Here is a 19,567-nt window from a genome sequence, read left to right as displayed (position 1 = left end):
GGGAATAAGAAATTGGAGAATGAAGGCGATGGACAGAGAAGAATGGAGGCAGGTGATACAGGAGGCAGAGCCAACTAAGAAGAAAATAATTTCGTAGACACTTGAGTCGATGTGCCGGGTGATCAAAAAGTCAGTATAAATTTGAAAACTTAATAAACCACGGAATAATGTAGATAGAGAGGTAAAAATTGACACACATGCTTGGAATAACATGGGGTTTTATTAGAACCCCCCCAAAAAAACACCCCATATTGCTAGACGCAAGAAAGATCTCTTGCGCGCGTCGTTTGGTGATGATCGTGTGCTCAGCCGCCACTTTCGTCATGCTTGGCCTCCCATATCCCCAGACCTCAGTTCGTGCGATTATTGGCTTTGGGATTACCTGAAGTAGCAAGTGTATCGCGATCGACCGACATCTCTAGGGATGCTGAAAGACAACATCCGACGCGAATGCCTTACCATAACTCCGGACATGCTTTACAGTGCTGTTCACAACATTATTCCTCGACTACAGCTATTGTTGAGGAATGATGGTTGACATATTGAGCATTTCCTGTAAAGAACATCGTCTTTGCTTTGTCTTACTTTGTTACGTTAATTATTGCTATTCTGATCAGATGAAGCGCCAACTGTCGGACATTTTTTGAATTTTTATATTTTTTGGTTCTAATAAAACCCCATGTCATTCCAAGCATGTGTGTCTATCTACATTATTCCGTGATTTATTCAGTTTTTAAATTTACACTGCCTTTTTGATCACCCGGTATATTAAAATAAGTAGCCACCTAATAAATCAGTTTGCCACAATTAGCCAATGATTTGAGTGCACTAAAGCACCGTTGCGCCGTCTCTCAGAGTAAATGCACATGCGTAGAACAGCGACGGAAGTATAAAACGCGTTAATATCAATCTAGTGCATTTATGTTTCAGTGAAAAATCGAGTTCTGTGGCGCTACGAGTAAGTAGCTATTGCATAAAGTGGACTAGGATCAAGCAGTGACGTGTCCTGCTACACGCCAGCTTGTGGGAGACGAAGCAGAATTCTGCTAAGTGCGGGACACGCACATTATGGGGAAGTAGACGGTGGGGTAGTGTGAGAGGGTCAGAACTCTGGAAGATTCCGTGGCACCGGGCGAACTCTCACGCGCGGCCGCAGCCAGAATCCCCGCAGCCAAGCGATGTGCGGCGCGCCGCACAAATTACGCCAAGTAACGATCCACGGAGTTAATCGGAAACGTTTATTGGCGGACAAGGATTAATTTACTGCGCTAGCAGACCTATGAGAGCAGTTTAAATTAGGGATGCCAGGCTCGATTTGACCCTCGAGATGGGGTTAAAACTCGCCACTCCTCCAAAGCCTACAATTTAAAATCCTGAAGCTATTTAACTATTTTCAGGGGAGCTTACTGGATCTGAATGCTCGACTGAAATATGTACATCACGAACAGTTCGTAGATCTTATCCAACTGCCTCCCAACAACTTCCTCCAGTAATCTCTACAGCAACAAAACAGGAATACATCAACGTCAATAGGTCAAGCAGACATGCAAATGGTTAACTCAGATTTACATGGAAACGAATTATTTGCTTCAATTATACCTTGGAAAGGGCGTATCGCTCGGTGAACACTATTTTCAGGTAGCTAATGGCTCGCCGCTCTGATACAAAAAAGGCAACGATCGCTTAGAAAACCGAAGATGGATTAAACAGAATTCCACGCCGGCGAGTGGAAACGCACTTCACACTATAGTCCTTCCGAATTTGTTGATCACGAAGGACCGCTAGCTCGCAACTCTTTAAAACGACAACTTCGCCACACAGAGCCACGATTTACCATGTCAACCTCATGAGGACTGCCGGCCGACTCGACGAAACGTATTTCCTATTAACCCTTTCAGCCGATCAACCTCAGCAACAGAAACATGCATTTTCATTGACCATTTCCTGCTCCCGGTAACAGCGCTTTTGTAATGTGGTGCTCCCTGACAGGACTATCATAAGTTTCTTCTCGGTGGGCGCTGGAAAACATCGGCGGCCACAGGAAAATTACTCGCCGTTGAAATCAGCCTATTACGCACAGACCACTACAGGTTTAGGAGTAGTAAGGAAAGACCAGCCCTTTACCCCCAGGCCACAGTAAGACTTCTTCCACATATTACTGGAGACTGGCTCCGGTGTGAACAATGGCGAACATAACGGGCACAGAGGCACGGGTAGTAACTTTACACATGAAGGAAAATACGACTTGAACTTCTGTTTACGGTGTAATTTGTATGAAGTATGATTATAGCCTAAGAACTGCAAATTACGGGGATCTGTCTTACTGTCTCTATACGAGAAGAGCAGAACCAAAAGTGCCGCGGATACTTACATAGGGCAGCAACTCGTTGGGCGCCATTCCCGATACGATGATCAGATACCGAATGATGACTTTGAGGTTGTTGGGCCAACAGGAACAAAGCGTTGCCCATACCTCCTCAGTCTCCTTCGGGTGGACGTCGGCAAACTGCGGAAAAAAACAATACATGTTAAATGCTGTAGGATGCGTAAACAGATAAAATTGGCTTACAAAACAGAGTTATAAGCTCAGAGCAGCGAGGCACGCCGACACAAAGGCGCAGACATGAAAAGCAAGTCACTCAATTCACTAACGACGAGAAGCCAATTAACCGTACAGCTCCGCTGCATGTGGCCTGTCTAGAGGAGAGCTTCCGCTTTACGCTCAGAATTCGCTACTTCGGCTGTTAGCGAGGTAGAATATTCTATTTCTAAAGCACAGTCGCAGTTAATTTAAAGGCAAAACTCCGCCACTGTCCATAAGCTGTAGCTGTAACGACTGGGTAACAATTCCTCTGAAAAGGATCGAGAAGGATTACCGAATGAACACCACCAGATTTAAGATGCCCTAACTTGAGCTAACAGCCAGAACACATAAACAATTAAATCATAAATTTAATGTCATCCGTGACTGGCAGCAAACGAATGGTTAAATTTTTGGTAATTAAGCTGTATTATCGGACCAAACTCAGTAGAGTGTCAATACTATAGTGGCCCTAAGTAAGAGTATGTACGTGGTATGAATCGGCACCTTCAAAGTATGACCAAGTGCTTGCAGATTTGGACTACAATCTGTGTCCGAACTCACGAAGAGTTCGTCGGTACTAATTGTCAGAAGACACTGAAGTGCCAATTACAACGTGCTGATGCTCCGCTTGATTTAAGCACGTGACCTGTAAGGCGAAACAAGGCTGAGACATACTCAGCAACATACGATTGTGCATTATGTTGTTGAAATATTAAGAGCCGCGTGTTAAAGACTGGACTTCGGTCTCTACAACTTCTGTGATGTACTTAACACCTGGGAGAATAGCTGAAATGCGTTGTGGGCGAGATAATGACAAAACAGTGTCTCAATAATTGCCAGTTCTATCGCACGCTAAGACGCCGAGAAAGGCCTTTAGCATATCAGTGTAAATGTGTAATTTACCGTAATTGCGAATAATATTACTACGGTAGATGTTCAGGAAAATAAACTTATGAATCAGTACGAGCTTCTAAAGTCCACGGTTCGTTATAAAGTGAGGCATTTTGTGTCGAGCGTCATATCCAACTGAAGATTTCAAAACATTGCGTAACATCTAAAATATTAGGCGTTTACGTGGTTTCAACTATAATGATTGTCAACACACACACACACACACACACACACACACACACACACACACACACACACACACACACACACACGTTGATATATTCCTACAATATGTGTACCTGTTCTCTGGTTCAGTTATGTACAAAGAAAGAAACTTAAAAGACCACGTTATCGTAGACAATTTTTCCCTCCTTGACGCTCAACGAATGTGACGTAAAAATAATGTAAACGTATTACAAGTCCCAGAGTGAACGGTGATGCAACGCCGATGGGAGACATCTCAAACAAATCCGAGCAACAGGAAAATAACTGGGCGCTCCTCTGGCTGTCCACAGGCGGAAGTTTCGAACCTCTCGACTGTGAAATGAGGCTGGGTGAGGACAGGAAGTAATTTTACGCCCTGTTAGGGTCATCTGAGGCGTTATGAAACTTTCTCTGCAGCTATGGAAAGCAAAACCGCAACTGAAATTAACGACACAAGTCCTCATTCGAGAAGTTTTGCTTTGTTTTTCTGATTCCTTATTGGAAGGAATCGTAGCCCAAGGAATTTTGCAGTGTGTTAGTCTACTGTCAAAGTCGCAAAATATTAAACAAGAACGCGATAAGAGATCTGCCGGCAGTTTATTCGGATCTGTCGGAATCAACTTCCTTCAGTAATAACAGGATTAATCGGGGACCCGCCTCTGTTATAAGTTGGAAGTATGCGATCATCATAAAAGTAACACACAGTCCGACATACAGTTCTTAGCCTAGCGACGCCAGAGTCTAAAAATGCCATACGATCATTTCATTTCAATGTACTCGTAAAAACTTCCTGGCAGATTAAAACTGTGTGCCGGACCGAGACTCGAACTCGGGACCTTTGCCTTTCGTGGGCAATTGCTCTACCATCTGAGCTACCCAAGCACGACTCACGACCCGTCCTCACAGCTTCATTTCTGCCAGTACCATGTCTCATACCTTCCAAACTTCACAGAAGCTCTTCTGGAAACATCCCACGGGCTGTGGCTAAGCAATATCTCCGCAATATCCTTTTTTCCAGGAGTGCTAGTTCTGCAAGGTTCACAGATGAGCTTCTGTCAAGTTTGGAAGGAAGGATAAGAGGTACTGGCAGAAGTAAAGCTGTAAGGACGGGTCGTGAGTCGTGCTTGGGTAGCTCAGATGGTAGAGCACTTCCCCGCGAAAGGCAAAAGTCCCGAGTTCGAGTCTCGGTCCGGCACACAGGTTTAAACTGCCAGGAAGTTTCATATCAGCGCACTCTCCGCTGCAGAGTGAAAATCTCATTCTGTAATGTATTCGTATACGGTGTTTCCTGACATAACCATAGAGCAAATAGCGGCTGCTGAAATTAAGTTTTCCAGGACAGCCAGAGGTCGCACTCGATATGTTTTACTGACGTAGACTAAAGTTAATGAAAACAAGCCTTCCCACTGCAAGAGCTCAGATTAAATTACACAAACCTGACAAGTCAATTAGACTTATTAATAATATTGAATATGCTCCCAATAGCGAACTAAATTACTTGATAAAAAAACAATGGGTACTCGTTTATCAAGCATTTTGTCAGAAATTTCCTTAATGATCTGGAAATTTGATTTTTCATAAGTTAGCCGATATAAAAGGGAAAATACTGTATTATCACCGATATAATGTACAAATTTGATAAGACTTTTAGCATTAAAAATAGCAGCAATTTGCTAAATTTTCGACTCTTCGGATGTTACAAATATGTTCACCCCGCTTGACGAAACATTAGAAATAATTAAAAGTGATTTGCGAAAGCATAAAACTATGGCAGTAAGTGAGATCGTAGAGTTGTTGGACTTTCTGCAGTTTAGCCTTAATTTAATGGGAAAATTTACATAATGGGAGACGGCTTAGCAATGGGTAATAATTTATCAAGCATTTTGTTAGAAATTTTCCTTAATGATTGGAAATTTGAGTTTTCAGAAGTTACCTGATATAAAAGGGAAAATACTTTATTATCACCGATATAATGATGACAGTATAGTTTTATTTTGAGAAACCAAACAAAATTTAAATGAAGTCACTGACAAACCCAAAAATATCGACACAATTGAACATGAAACTGATTGTGGCACTAATTTTCCCCATTTGTCAGTAGATCGGATGGGAAACATATTTTTAAAGTCAACAGGAAGCCAACGCACTTAGGAATAATTAAAATCATGAAACCCAGTACAAAAAAGCGTATTTTTACTAAGCTTTACGCAGAATGTTACAGTTAGCACTCACTGGTGAAGAAATAGCTAAGAATTGTAGACAACCAAGAAGATAGCAGTAAGGAACAGTTATCAAGAACGTACTGTGATGAAATTGGCCGGCCGCGGTGGTCTAGCGGTTCTAGGCGCTCAGTCCGGAACCGCGCGACTGCTACGTCGCAGGTTCGAATCCTGCCTCGGGCATGGCTGTGTGTGATGTCCTTAGGTTAGTTAGGTTTAAGTAGTTCTAAGTTCTAGGGGACTGATGACCACAGATGTTAAGTCCCATAGTGCTCAGAGCCATTTGAACCATTTTGATGAAATTGTACCACTGCCAAAGCACAATAATACAGGCAGTCCGGCAGAAAATAAACGGTATATTACACTATCATACAAACGTCCTGTAACATCGTATTGCGAGATTCTTCCCAAGACGAAAATATAACGTCGCATTTCGGATAAGAAATCGCATTAGATATGCTTTAAAACACAAAGAGAATGTGCTTAAGGACAAATACAGAAATTCAGGAGAATATAAAAACAATTGTCAAAACTGGCAGAGCACGTACAATGGCCAAATAGAAAGAGCGTTTAAAGTACGTTATAAAGAATACTGCAATTTAAATTCCAAACGTGCAGCACTGGGTGGGCATTTGAAAACAACTAAGCATACTTCAGGTAGATTCAAGATAGTATGATAAGATCAACAGCCTTTGCTAAACGTCTTGGAGAAATTGGAAATTTTCGTAGAAAAGGAGAAAAACCGTGAGTATTTATTAAATAAACAAAACGAATTTAATTTACATGTATTCTTCCAGTTATTCGACGAAGTGCTGTAGATAAGCAGTCAAGGCATAATCCCAACTATCTGCCGTATTATCCTAAAAAGAAATATTTTTGAAACTGTATTTTTGAGAATATACTTTTGGCGATATATTTATAACGATATTTTTAATGACGTATTTTTAAGATGTATTTCGACAGCTACTGCAGCACAACGAAATTTTGTTCAGTGGGGGAATGACGTGTACAATATCACGTGCATATCCTAGAATTAAAAGCTTGGTGTATGAAATTGGATTCTAAGAAGATGGTAAGATTTAACGAAATCGATGCGAATTTATCAATTTGTGGAATATTTGCGACATAATTTACACTTTTACAACAAAAAAAGTGTTGTCGTCTGCTGTTTGGTACAAGTAAGAATGTTCGCTATGTGGCAACCACATTGCTGGAGTGTGTCCCTCACGTTCTCAGTCAAAATTCACATGACCAACTTTCCAATTCGTTACATTATAATGAGCAGTTCCACTTCCATGTTGTTCCAGCATTTGAAATCCCTATCAAGTAGACATGATGATAGATATCCAACGAATTTAGAGTAGCATTGTCATGATCGTAACAGGGCGATTTGAAAGTGCAACAGGACGTTCGGCAATGATGAGAATAAGGAAAGAGATGTTAGGACGCGTAGAGAGCCACACAGACAGCCATTTTTTCCCTCGCTCAATGCGCGAACGGAGCAGGACTGAGAATCGCTAATAATGATAAGAGCCGCCCTCCGCCATGCACTGTAAAGTGGCTTGCAGAATATATACATACGGCGTTTCACAATTCTTATTACAGGCTTCTAAGGATTGTATAGTAGACTTAGCAGATAAACTTTTGATAAGGCACCTGCGACCGGATATGTACCGTACGGATTCAAAAGATCGGATATGTACCGTTTGGATTCAAAATGAGTTTCAAGATCGGATCACTTCCAAATCTCCAACTTCAAGGACGCCCACAAACTGAGGAAAGGCAACCGTCGTCGGTCTCTGTTGTAATTATGGCATCACATACCACTTTCGTTCGCTTACAACAACAGCTGTGACAAAATGGTACTTCCGGCAACTGGGAGGGGTGGCTGCTATGGCAAGAACGCGACGCACTCCCGACATTAAAGAGGACGTCCGTCGTCACGCATAAGAAGACCCATTGACGAGTTCTCGAAACAATGCCCGTGCCACGGACTTGTGTCGAGCACACAGGTCACAGCTCGATGTGTTCGCTGTGTGCGTACCGGGAAGCGGGAGATTTGAAAGTGATTTGAAGACTAATGTTACGACTACATCCACACGGTACATTTCCGGCCATGGGTTTCTTATCAAAATTTTACCTCCTAAGTTCCGTCTACAACCTCTGCAAACCCGTAATAGGAATTGTGAAAAATCCTGTATATGTGTATGTGTATGTTCATACTTTCTATAATACCGGCTGACTGTTGCGTGATTGTTTTCAGGCGATGTACACTTTCGTGCAGCAGCGATGACATGCTTACTGGGTGTTCGTTTGATAATATGATAGTATGAATTATAGTTGCGTGTTGTTGATCAACGGGATCCAACCAGTCGTTCTACGTACCTTCCAACACAAAATGTACAATGGTTTGGGGAGTATATGTACTAGTAGATGTAGGTTACCATACAGAACCCCCTTATGATGATACTGTAATCGCCTAACCGAATGGTAGATAAAAAATTTAAAAGAAGTTGTGGCTCACGCAGAGACTGATATTTCGACTAATACTGTAGTCTCAGTCATCGTACGTAAGTTAAAACTGGTTGAAGTATTTACCAGTAGAGTTTCATATGGCGAGTATGCTGTGTCATGGGCACAGTGTAAGTTCGCCTTTACTCTTGTTCGGCATCCGAGTGCATATGGGTTTGGAAACAACGTCTGAACATGTAAAACTGCGAGTATTATATACTGTGTATCTTTGTTATAACAGTGTTATAGATACTGGTTCGTTGGAGGCCAAAAGGAGATAAATCCAGGAAGTAGCACGAGTCTTGGTTGAGATCTGACTTGTGGTCTGGTGGGGCCAGACTTTTTGATAAGCACACTGACGGGTTCGGTAAACCGAATGTTGTGAAGAGACTACCGTTAACCGGCTTGGCTGCGAAATTTTTTCTCCCAAGACCGAGTTATGATCGACTTTGTTCGAGTAAGTGCCGCTGATAGGGCCTGCATCTACGAAATGTTTAGTACTGGCAAGGCAGATCTTTATTGATTAATAGTATTTTGTGGGCGGAAGTAATGACTAATGGTTTACGTGGAAGGAACTGTAGTAAATAAGTCTTCGTTTGATGATAGTTATCGGTGTAACTGGTGGTATCGGAAGTGACCCGGATTTTGTGTCGTCCTTCTAGTTGGCTGAAAGCACTACCAAAGGAAGCAGGGTTTTTGCTTTTATTTTGTGGATAATTGGGCGATTTCTGTGGTGTCTCGAGCGAGGTATTGAGTCGATACACAGACGTATAAGAGATAGCAGATTACGACCAGAATTACTCGGCTTGTTAATATTGACTTTGCACACAATTATTTGAGTTGATCCTGCCCTTGACCGTTGATTCAAGAAAAAGAGGAACCATCGAACGAACAGCATTTAGCAAAACAGAGACTCGATTGACTATTACAGACGAGTGGCCAAATTTCATTTTAGGAGCTGTAGTGGGTCGCGAATCGCCAACGCCGCAACAGGCAGAGCTTTGTTGAATTGTATAATTTTCAGGGACTAAAGAGATGGTGGCGCAGAGGATTTTTGTGTCTTTTTTTGTTTCATTACTGTTCGTGGGGGGAATAACTAGTTTTGTTGCTGGCACCCGCACACAGTCTACATTTAACTATACTGAAACATATGTAGTTCAAACAAACTAGCTACGTGTTGAGACGAATGGTAAACTAAAATAAAGAATTCGTATTACCTGTTAATTTCAGTAGGTAGTATCATTTTTGGCCTGTGATCGAAATGTTTGGATACTACATACTAGGCAAACTTATTATTACTAAGAGAAAGAGACATTTACAAATTTCATTTTTGCCCAGGAAAGCTAAAGTCACAATTGCTACACATCTACGTCTACTTATATAATCCGCTAGCCTCCAAGGGGTGTGTGGTGGAGGGCACAATTCGGGCCAAAGTCATATTCCTCCCCCCCCCCCCCCCCCCCCCGTTCCACTCGCGGTCGTACGACAGGGAAAACGACTGTCTGAACGCCGCAGTACATGCTCTAATTTCCCTTATCTTTGAATGGTGATCATTGCGCGATTTGAAAGTTTGTGGTAATAATATATGCTCTACATCCTCGGCGAAGATCGGATTTCGGAATTTAGTGAGCAGCTCCTTCCGGTAGCGCGTCGTCTATCTGCAAGTGTGTCCCATTCAAACTTTCTATGAGATTTGTAACGCTCTCGCGATGGCTAAATGTACCAGCCACGAATCTTGCCGCCCTTCACTGGACCTTTTCAATCACTTGAATGAGACCCAACTGGTAAAGGTCCCATGCAAAGGAACAATACTCTAAGACCGGACGAACTGAAGTATTGTAAGCAATTTCCTTTGTTGAAGGACTGCATCGCTTCACGATTCTACCAATAAACCGCAATATAGAGTTCGCCTTGCCCGTTACTTGTGTAAGTTAATTTCGCTGAAGGTGGAGAAAAATCTCTAAGGAAAGTAACTGGCTAGAACTAGTTAATGACAAGTAAAGAGTATTCATATCTTTGGTCGGTGAAGAGTCGCTTGGTCGCATATTTGCTAAATCACAATCATAGCAGGAAAGAAAACGTAATAAACGTACTTAACGAGTAGCCCAAACAGAAAAATAGTTAAAGGAAAAGAATTGAAATTTTTCTTAATTGGGATTTGAGTTTTGTTTAGAAAGCAAACATTTGTTTATGTGATTCTCTTCAGTAGTTAACTACTGCCTTCGCAGATATCTGAGGTTGCATTATCGTTGCGATACATTACGACCAGCTAACAAATTGACATATGTTCCTAATTAAGGAGAGACTTTTCATAATAAAAGAAAATTTTTCCATATGATCGTAGTGATATCTTATTATAAAGTAAAGGAAATCAATTTCTCATAAAAATATTAAGAAAAAACAATCAGCACCAAATTAAATCGCCAATACTCTGTAGCAGTTGAGGATTATCTCCGACTAAACGCTTATGTATACAATTTATTTGCCACGACTGAATTTCTCGCTGTAAACAAAAGTGCAATTTTCGCATATTTCGTTAGGACGAGTTTTTCCCGTTTTTGTTCATAAGGAAATGTTCGCCTACAGTGTTGCCTGTTAATATTACTCTGCGCTGAGCCGGTTTGTCAATTACTCATTAGTCTCGAATGGCATGTGAGAACTGAGTTGTCGACGTAAGTCGTTTACGCCTGCGTTGCATTTTGTAAAGTAAGTTTGTTTATACGCTTTTTTCCGAGCCTAAACTTCCCTTCCTGTCAAGCAACAATATACACGTATTCAGGCCGGCCGATGTGGCCGAGCGGTTCTAGGCGCTTCAGTCTGGAACCGCGCGACCGCTACGGTCGCAGGTTCGAATCCTATCCCGGGCATGGATATGTGTGATGTCCTTGGGTTAGTTAGGTTTAAATAGTTCTATGTTCTAGGGGACTGACGACCTCAGATGTTAAGTCCCATAGTGCTCAGAGCCATTTGAACCATTTGAACGTGTATTCACTAAAAGGGAGTAGGACTGTGTAGATGGCTTGACTTACTTTACAACTTTTCTTCAGAAACTGTTAGGACTCTCAAGAACCCTGGAATCTAAAGTGAAGTCAGGCGTAACGATTAACAGTATTTTTTATTATTATCACTGTACGTACTTCTGGTGTGTCTTACGACTCGTCTACGTGAGTAGCAGCGCAACAGGAAGTGTGGCATCTTGTACAGTGGCCCATTCTGTTACAACATCCTAAACCCAAGTAGGATACTTGTTTACACGCCGTCGCAGTATAGGAGAGCCCCCAGCACGATCTGTTATTCTTAAAATACTTCACGCATTCTGCGGAAACGAAGAGAAGTCACTCGTAATGCAAGTCGAGAATATCGCCTCTGCTCTCTTGGCTGTCCCCAGCTCGCCGTGCACTCAACGCTCGTGCCATGAAATTATTCTCTCGCTAACGTCTCGGGTCTCATTTCACGCGGTCACCCCCAATACTAGTCTCCCTGCTTTCTGGAAAATGGGCTGCACATCCGTTGACTAGAATTTCATAACACACGACGTATGCAGCCAACTGAAACTGTTCTGGTCTATTACGAAGTTTCGCAATGATAAAGGGAATGGACGCTTTAGTCTTTTGCGAATTGGGACCTTAACGGTTACAACAGTCAACGTAACTCTCCACTTGCAGACGTGTGTCAGTAGTGTTTACTTGGACGGAAAGGGGTTCTTGGTTTAACTGTTTTATGCACAGGCATATGACACAAATCATGGAGCTTGTTGTACAAGGTATCTAATTACTGAAAAGTTTTCATAATTAGTCATATGTTACACAATTAAATTAAAATAATAATGTACCTTCTTTAGGTTGTGCAACACAGCTTTGACAAAATATATTTTTATGTATTCACCCAAAAACCAGATTATGACAAACTGTCAAAACTAATTGTAGCATAATGAAGATTTAGTACCTTTTTGACAGTATACAGAAATATTTCTGAAACAATAATGCTACGAGCATAATGTTTTTCAAATCAATTTGTCAGAGCTATTTATTTCACATGGCAGATTGGGACCTTTAGTCATTCTCCTACATCTAACCAGACGTCCTTAATGCACCAATGCTGCAACACACACACACACACACACACACAAACACACACACACAAACACACACACACACACACACACACAAACACACACACACACACACACACACAAACACACACACACACACACACACACACACACACACACACACGCACACGAAGTAGTAATAATAATAATAATAATAATAAAATAAGTAATACATGGTATTACGTTAATGTCAACCTTATGAGTATTGTGTTAAGTAATTATCTCATTACGTTTCTGTCGAACGAGAATAATGACGTAGAGACAGAAGAGCATGACAGCATTACAGAAGGCAGCACCTCTAGAGAAGAAGTTCACTGTTTCGGGGAAGAGCGAGAAATAAGAGGCTACTGTTAGCATCCAAAGTGGAAGGAAAAAATAGAAAGATACGTACTCTCATTTATTAGGGAGTATGACAGCGATTGTTTCACGAAAATGTTCGCTGATCAGCCCTCAGTATGACACGTGTATCACCTGTCATTTCTTAGGATTTAATTTAAGACATATATTTTGTGTCCATAACAACACTGAACACAGGTTTTCATTCACGGCTAATAACGCAGACGCAATGTTCTTATGGCTAGAGCTTAGATAAAGCTGGATGTCATTAGATTTTTTTAAAATTATTCGACTTCGACGTACTGTCGACCACGGGAAACAGTTTGCTGGTTAGTCTTTTCCTCTCCTCCCAGAATTTCTTAATTCCTTTGCTGAGGTTCCTTCTCCTTTCCTCTGTACAGTTGATCTTGATCTTGTACTTTCCTTTTCCTGCAACACCTTCAAGTAGCAACCTTCATTTGAAATACTTCTTTATCCCACATCTACTTCCGATTGACCTTAACTTCCTCCATGTCCTTTTTATTTCCTCTACCCATATCACCAATATATAAGTGATAGTTACAAGAATGTAACAAACATAAAATATGATACAATACAGATATATAGAGAGAAGCAATAGACCAAGGGTTGAATTAGGCGGGGAGGGGCGGGGTTTCTCGATAGAGCATATGTATCCATGATGACTTATGAAAGCCCGAGACTGTTCGTTAATGTTTGATTTCAAAGTATCTGTCGAACCTCACCAGTCCATGGTATGTTTAATATCGTTAATCAGTTGCTGTACTACGATGTGTTTCGAAGCCGGATTGATATATACTACGGGTGTAACAAGTTTGAGGATACCTGTTCAGATACAATGTACTCTAGGCTTTAAACACCACAGGTAACACGCTGATCGGCCTATAGTCACGTAGTGATTTTCTGTTATCATCTAGACTCCTCTCTCCGAAAACCTTAATCGTCATTCAAAAATTTTTCCTGACTTATGGATCTCTACCGTGTTCACGATAGAGCCATTAAACCAGTATTGGAAGAGATGGCTCCATTGTGTTTGACTCTCCCTGTCAACTCTATACGTTGGTTGTATTTACACACACAATTCTCTGTAATAGACAACAACTTTCTATTTAACTTCTGTCGTAGCTTCAGGGTCATATGCTCAGTTTCATTTTCCTTCCATTTCTCAAATCTGAGACATGTGTTACTTGTAATACAAGGCCGGCCGGAGTGGCCGTGCGGTTCTAGGCGCTACAGTCTGGAGCCGCGTGGCCGCTAAGGTCGCAGGTTCGAATCCTGCCTCGGGCATGGTTGTGTGTGATGTCCTTAGGTTAGTTAGGTCTAAGTAGTTCTGAGTTCTAGGGGACTGATGACCACAGCAGTTAAGTCCCATAGTGCTCAGAGCCATTTGAACCATTTGTAATCCAATCGTACTCACCAACCTTCAATTGCCTGCCTTCTTTTAGTTCAAACATATTATTTTCCGATATACTGATGGTGTCACATATATGTATTTGTTTCTTTTAAAATCTTCAGGCAAGCTTAACTTGTAAATATAATGCTATGGCTACCCACACCATCACACTTCCATCTTCGTACTTAACCGCTGGAATCAAGCAGTCAGGACTGTACGCTTCTTTTGGTGTTCTCCAGACGTAAACCGGAGCCGATGTTGGAAATAACGAAAACATTGACTCGTCGAACCATATGACGTGTTTCCACTGATCAGCCGTCCAGGATTTGTGCTCCTGACAATGTTTTAAGCTTCTTTGCGTTCGTTGTCGTCACTAATGGTATCGGTATAGCAGCTCGTCCATGAATATTCGCTTTATGGAGTTCTCGGCGGACAGTGTAGATAGATACGGGGTCTCGAAGATGGCTATTGAGCTCTGCAGTCACTTTAGCCAGCGTAGTTTTGTGTTATTTTGAAACAATTCGTGTTAGCATACGACGATCTCCGTTATTTAGTTTTGATTTGCGCCCACTATTACGTTTACACGACAATGTCTTTGCAAGTTTTGTGCAGGATGTCACGACTGTTGAAACATTTGCTCCTTAAACATTCAATAAGTTGGCTGTCTTGGTTACTGATGCTCAGCTAATCGGGCCCCCACAATCTGCCCTCTTTGGAACTCTGTTAGGTCTTTCACTGCACGCAGACTTCAGCCTCTGAATGTAAATACGAGCCGCGCGGGATTAGCCGAGCGGTCTCAGGCGCTGCAGTCACGGACTGTGAGGCTGATCCCGGCGGAGGTTCGAGTCCTTCCTCGGGCACGGGTGTGTGTGTGTGTTTGTCCTTAGGATAATTTAGGTTAAGCAGTGTGTAAGCTTAGAGACTGATGACCTTAGCAGTTAAGTCCCATAAGATTTCACACATATTTCAACATTTTTTGCAAATACGAAGCGTGCACTACTCGTAAACAACCTGCACTGATACCTAGTCCGTACTGAACACGTACAGTCCAACGCGACACGTGCCTTATCTGCGTTGTTGACCGCCAAACACAACCATCACATTACTGCCACTGTTCACATTACTCTGCCTGTCCCCTTTTCAAAAACATGAATGGTTGACACTTCTATGGTTTACCACGTTAATCCTCTCACTGATTTGGCAAGCGGCTACCGTCATTCAGACGGTATGAGACAAAGACCAGGCAAAATAATTAGCTGTCATCATCGAACTGACAATGTGTATTAGACCATAAGGTTAACTAAGTCGGTGATTTTCTTCTATCGAGAATATTCATACCAAGGAAATCTAGTACCTCTTGAACTGATATCAGTTTATAAAGTGTTCCCGTTTTATAACATTCCAATTCAGTCTGCATAACAGCCCATCAAAAAATACAGTCAGGTATGAACAGCATGAATGAATTGGGGGGACGAGCTATAAGTGCCTTACACTTGCAGCACGACCAGCTGTTTTGAGATGCCTTTTTCGAGAGTTATATCTGCTTTATTTCCGTTATGTGCCAGGATATTCGTTTTGCATCATCTGTCGTACACGAGGTAGTTTGTGCGCAATGATGAGACTTTCCAAGTGAGGTTGACGCATGTAAACGTCTGGCTTTAGCAATGCCACTGTACGTTAAATGGGAAGAGCAACCTTCGATGTCTGCGTGGGTAAGTACTTGATCAATGGAGGATCAAGTGCCCTGTTTGAGCTGAATCGGTGTAGTACATTACGTAGTCACATTAAGCCCCGTCGCCGTGACAGCCGGGATAACGAACAAGTGACAGACTTCGAGCGCGAGGCAGATGTTGGCGTGAGAGAAGCTGTCGCGTCCTTTGTCCGAGTGACAAGCGCACTACGTGGGCAGCCCGTGCACTAATGCTCACATGACATCCGGACGCAGCTGAGGGCCGCTTACATCTATAGGAAACAGCAGCTCTAAATCACTATACCGCTGCGGAGGCGAGGCGCCTCCACGTACTGGCAATTGCGGATCCACAGCACAGAAATGCAGAAGAGATTTATTGCCTCCAACAAGAGGCTTCTCACACGTGGTCTATACTACATGTACTTCTTCACAAGCTTCCTTCTATTTGCAGGAACAAGACAAGAGAAGACGATGTAGCGGGCACCTACGAATATACAGGAATACACATGTGTGTATATAGCGCTCTAGAGCATGAACAGTGAACTGAGATGCCAAGGACAATGTGCCTGTGCGTATACCGACTAGTTATAATGTTAAGAGTACACGATCTGAGACTTTGAAGCCGGCCGGAGTGGCCGAGCGGTTCTAGGCGCTACAGTCTGGAACCGCGCGACCGCTACGGTTGCAGGTTCGAATCCTGCCTCGGGCATGGATGTGTGTGATGTCCTTAGGTTTAAGTAGTTCTAAGTTCTAGGGGACTGATGATCTCAGAAGTTAAGTCCCATAGTGCTCAGAGCCATTTGAACCATTTTTTTGAGACTTTGAAAAAGTACCTTCATCCATAACATTCAGTCTCTCTGACAAAAACAGCGATTACTGCACATTGGTGAAAAAAAAAAAGCAACAGGTTTATAGATACAGAGATGCTACATGAAATGTGAAAGTTTGTCAGAAACACAATGCGGGAAGCTATCAACAACTACCGCAGCAGAATCTTATAGAAAAAGTTCTCACAACATCCAAAGAAATTCTGAACATATGTAAAAGCTGTTCACTGGTTCTAAGGTTGGCGCCCTGACACTCGTGGATGGCACAGGAAATGAAATTGAGGGTACCAAAACAAATTCAGAATTGCTGAACTACATTTTCAAATCATCCTTTATAAAGAAAAATACATGAGTAATGTCTCGATTATTTGTCGCACAACTGCCAATATGACCTATGTCGATATTAGTGTCAGCGGTGTTGAAAAACAGCTGAAAACGCTAAAACTGAAAAACGTCCCATGGCTGTAGAAGATGCTACCTACAATATGAATTAGTCACAGCTGGATTCAATCAAGTCCTAGAAATACCTGAGTGTAACAGTTTGTCAGGATACAAAAACGGATGATCACTCAGACTCAAGCGTAAATAAAGCAGGTGGTGAAGACACAGGTCCACTGCTAGGAAACTGGGCAAATTGCAGCCAGTATGCAAAGGAGAATGCTAACAAAACACACTTGCGATCCACACAAGAATATCGTTCAAGTATGGAGAATCCACACCAGACAGGTCTAAAAGGGAATACTCAACGCATGCAGAGAAGGGCAGCACGAACTGTTACAACTTTGTGATGAGAACTGACGGAAGTGGAAGTCTAAGTGACGCATTACAGAGCGGATCGTCCGTACGTAGGTGGACGTTAGGCAACTGAGATATGTTACTTCACCTTTATTACATTCTGCAGCAGCCTGCTGAGCGTATGAATCCCACGATCTTCTTCAACAGGCATAAAAAGGGAATGTGAGATGATGATGATTACTGGGAAAGCAAGAATACGAATGAAGCAATATCTGCTAGTTACTGGTGCAGTTCTGCAGTTATTGTCGCAGGTTGTCAGCGTAGAAGCAAAGGTAGGAAAAAGATTGCTTTCCAGTGGCCATGGCTCTTTCCTCTGGCGAGGAACAAGAGCTGTGCCAACAGGCCCGGCCGGCTGCGGCCCGTGCGCTGTTATTCTTCCGTCGCCGCTGCGAGCGATGATAGCCTGCAATTCCCCTCCACGCGCGGTTTCCACTCTTCGTCTATCGAAAACCTGTCGACGAACTTACGGAGCGGCACAGTAATGCGATTATCGACTAAAAGCCGAACCAGTAATCCAAACAGTGGCGATGGCAGTCACAATGATGGACCTGTCAAAGCGGTCCCATCGGGATGCCCGTATCTCTTTCTCTGCACTGATAACGTATGTCTCTCTTTCCAGCCATTTGAAAACGCAACCAGTTATTAATATGTGGACTCAACAGGCGGAAATGGGCGCTGTATTACAAGTTACAAAAACTACTTACGGAAGAGGGCACATTCACCATTATACAGCAGTATACATCACAGATGATGAATAAGTGAAACAGAGCTCAAAATAATGAACAGGATTTAGTTTAATTCAGATTTAGCCTTTTTTTTATCGTACCTGTCTTCCGTACTGCTCAGTAGGCCACTGTCCACCTATGTGGTGTGGTGTTTCCAACGATTTTTCACAGTTGGGAGGAATATGTGATATAAATTTAATATTTCCAAACTTCCGTACATAACAGATGCATTTGATGAAGGAAGATAACTGACCGATTACTGCACTTTGAAGTATCTTCAGTTCATAACCTAACTACTGAACACTGGTCCACTGCGTGCAAACTACGGCTTTTGTAGACTTGCTCCTAATGCACGAAGAGCAATATTTACGGTACGTTTATAAAATGTATACTTAGAAGACGGTGTCAGATAAGTCAACTTAGGAGGAACAGTTATAAATTTTCGTGGACATAATTTGACGATGGTAATTAGAGGACTGAACATGAAATCTTAAAACAGACAGGGAATACACGGAAGCCAGATAGCTGTTTGGTTTGCACTTTGTACTACCGTTCTTGATTAACAACTGAAACTGCCTCAGCACTATTTCCCTCTATGGGTTCCTCTAACTTTTAACAACATCCGAGGCTTGGATTTCGATACTTAGTTTCAAGTTACGATTAATATTAAATCATATACAACACGAAAGATGACAGTCACGCTGGAATTTTAGAAGGCAAAATTCAGTGGAACGCTAGATGCTTTCAAAGGGGCAGAGTGCAGGGCTGCGGCAGGAGACACGAACCAGCAAATCCAAGAAGTTTCCCCGCTCAGGTAGGTGCCTTGCTGGTGCGACTCTTTGCCGAGAAACTCTCTCTAAAGTTTGCTTTACGGCACATTCACTGTATGAACAAGGACGTTTAACATTATTATGAAATCAACACTAACTCGATTTCCAGTGGCTATGTGCAAAAACGAAAACACTATTTTACAAATAATTTCACATAGACTACAGTAAAAAAATAGAGCCACGCTGTATCTAATTTATTTTAAAGTTATTGTTTATATTGTTATCTGAAAAATGAACTAAATGGGTAAAATTATTACTACTGTTTTAAATGCAATAAACAACACGACGTCTTTAGATGACACTTGAGAAGCTCTCTCAACTGAAAGAACGATATTGTGGATAAACATTTATTTAGCCACCATCGTTAACAAAATATATCAATATAGTAGAAACAATCAATGAATAATATTGACAAATACGTAATAACACGCCA

General features: G+C 42.0%; 1 protein-coding gene across 1 annotated transcript in view; it reads right to left on the bottom strand.

Annotated features, from left to right (window-relative positions):
• Positions 1–19,567, bottom strand: part of LOC124780415 (protein furry) — a 1,170,709-nt gene that overhangs the window by 244,682 nt on the left and 906,460 nt on the right. Inside the window, exon 28 of the mRNA XM_047253778.1 lies at positions 2,372–2,506. Within this exon, the coding sequence (XP_047109734.1) occupies positions 2,372–2,506 (135 nt within the window). The remainder of the gene's footprint in view (positions 1–2,371; positions 2,507–19,567) is intronic.

The sequence above is a fragment of the Schistocerca piceifrons genome, chromosome 1, assembly GCF_021461385.2.
Source record: "Schistocerca piceifrons isolate TAMUIC-IGC-003096 chromosome 1, iqSchPice1.1, whole genome shotgun sequence".
NCBI lineage: Eukaryota > Metazoa > Arthropoda > Insecta > Orthoptera > Acrididae > Schistocerca > Schistocerca piceifrons.
The sequence above is the reverse complement of the archived record's forward strand: the minus strand, read 5'-3'. Positions and strand labels throughout refer to the sequence as shown.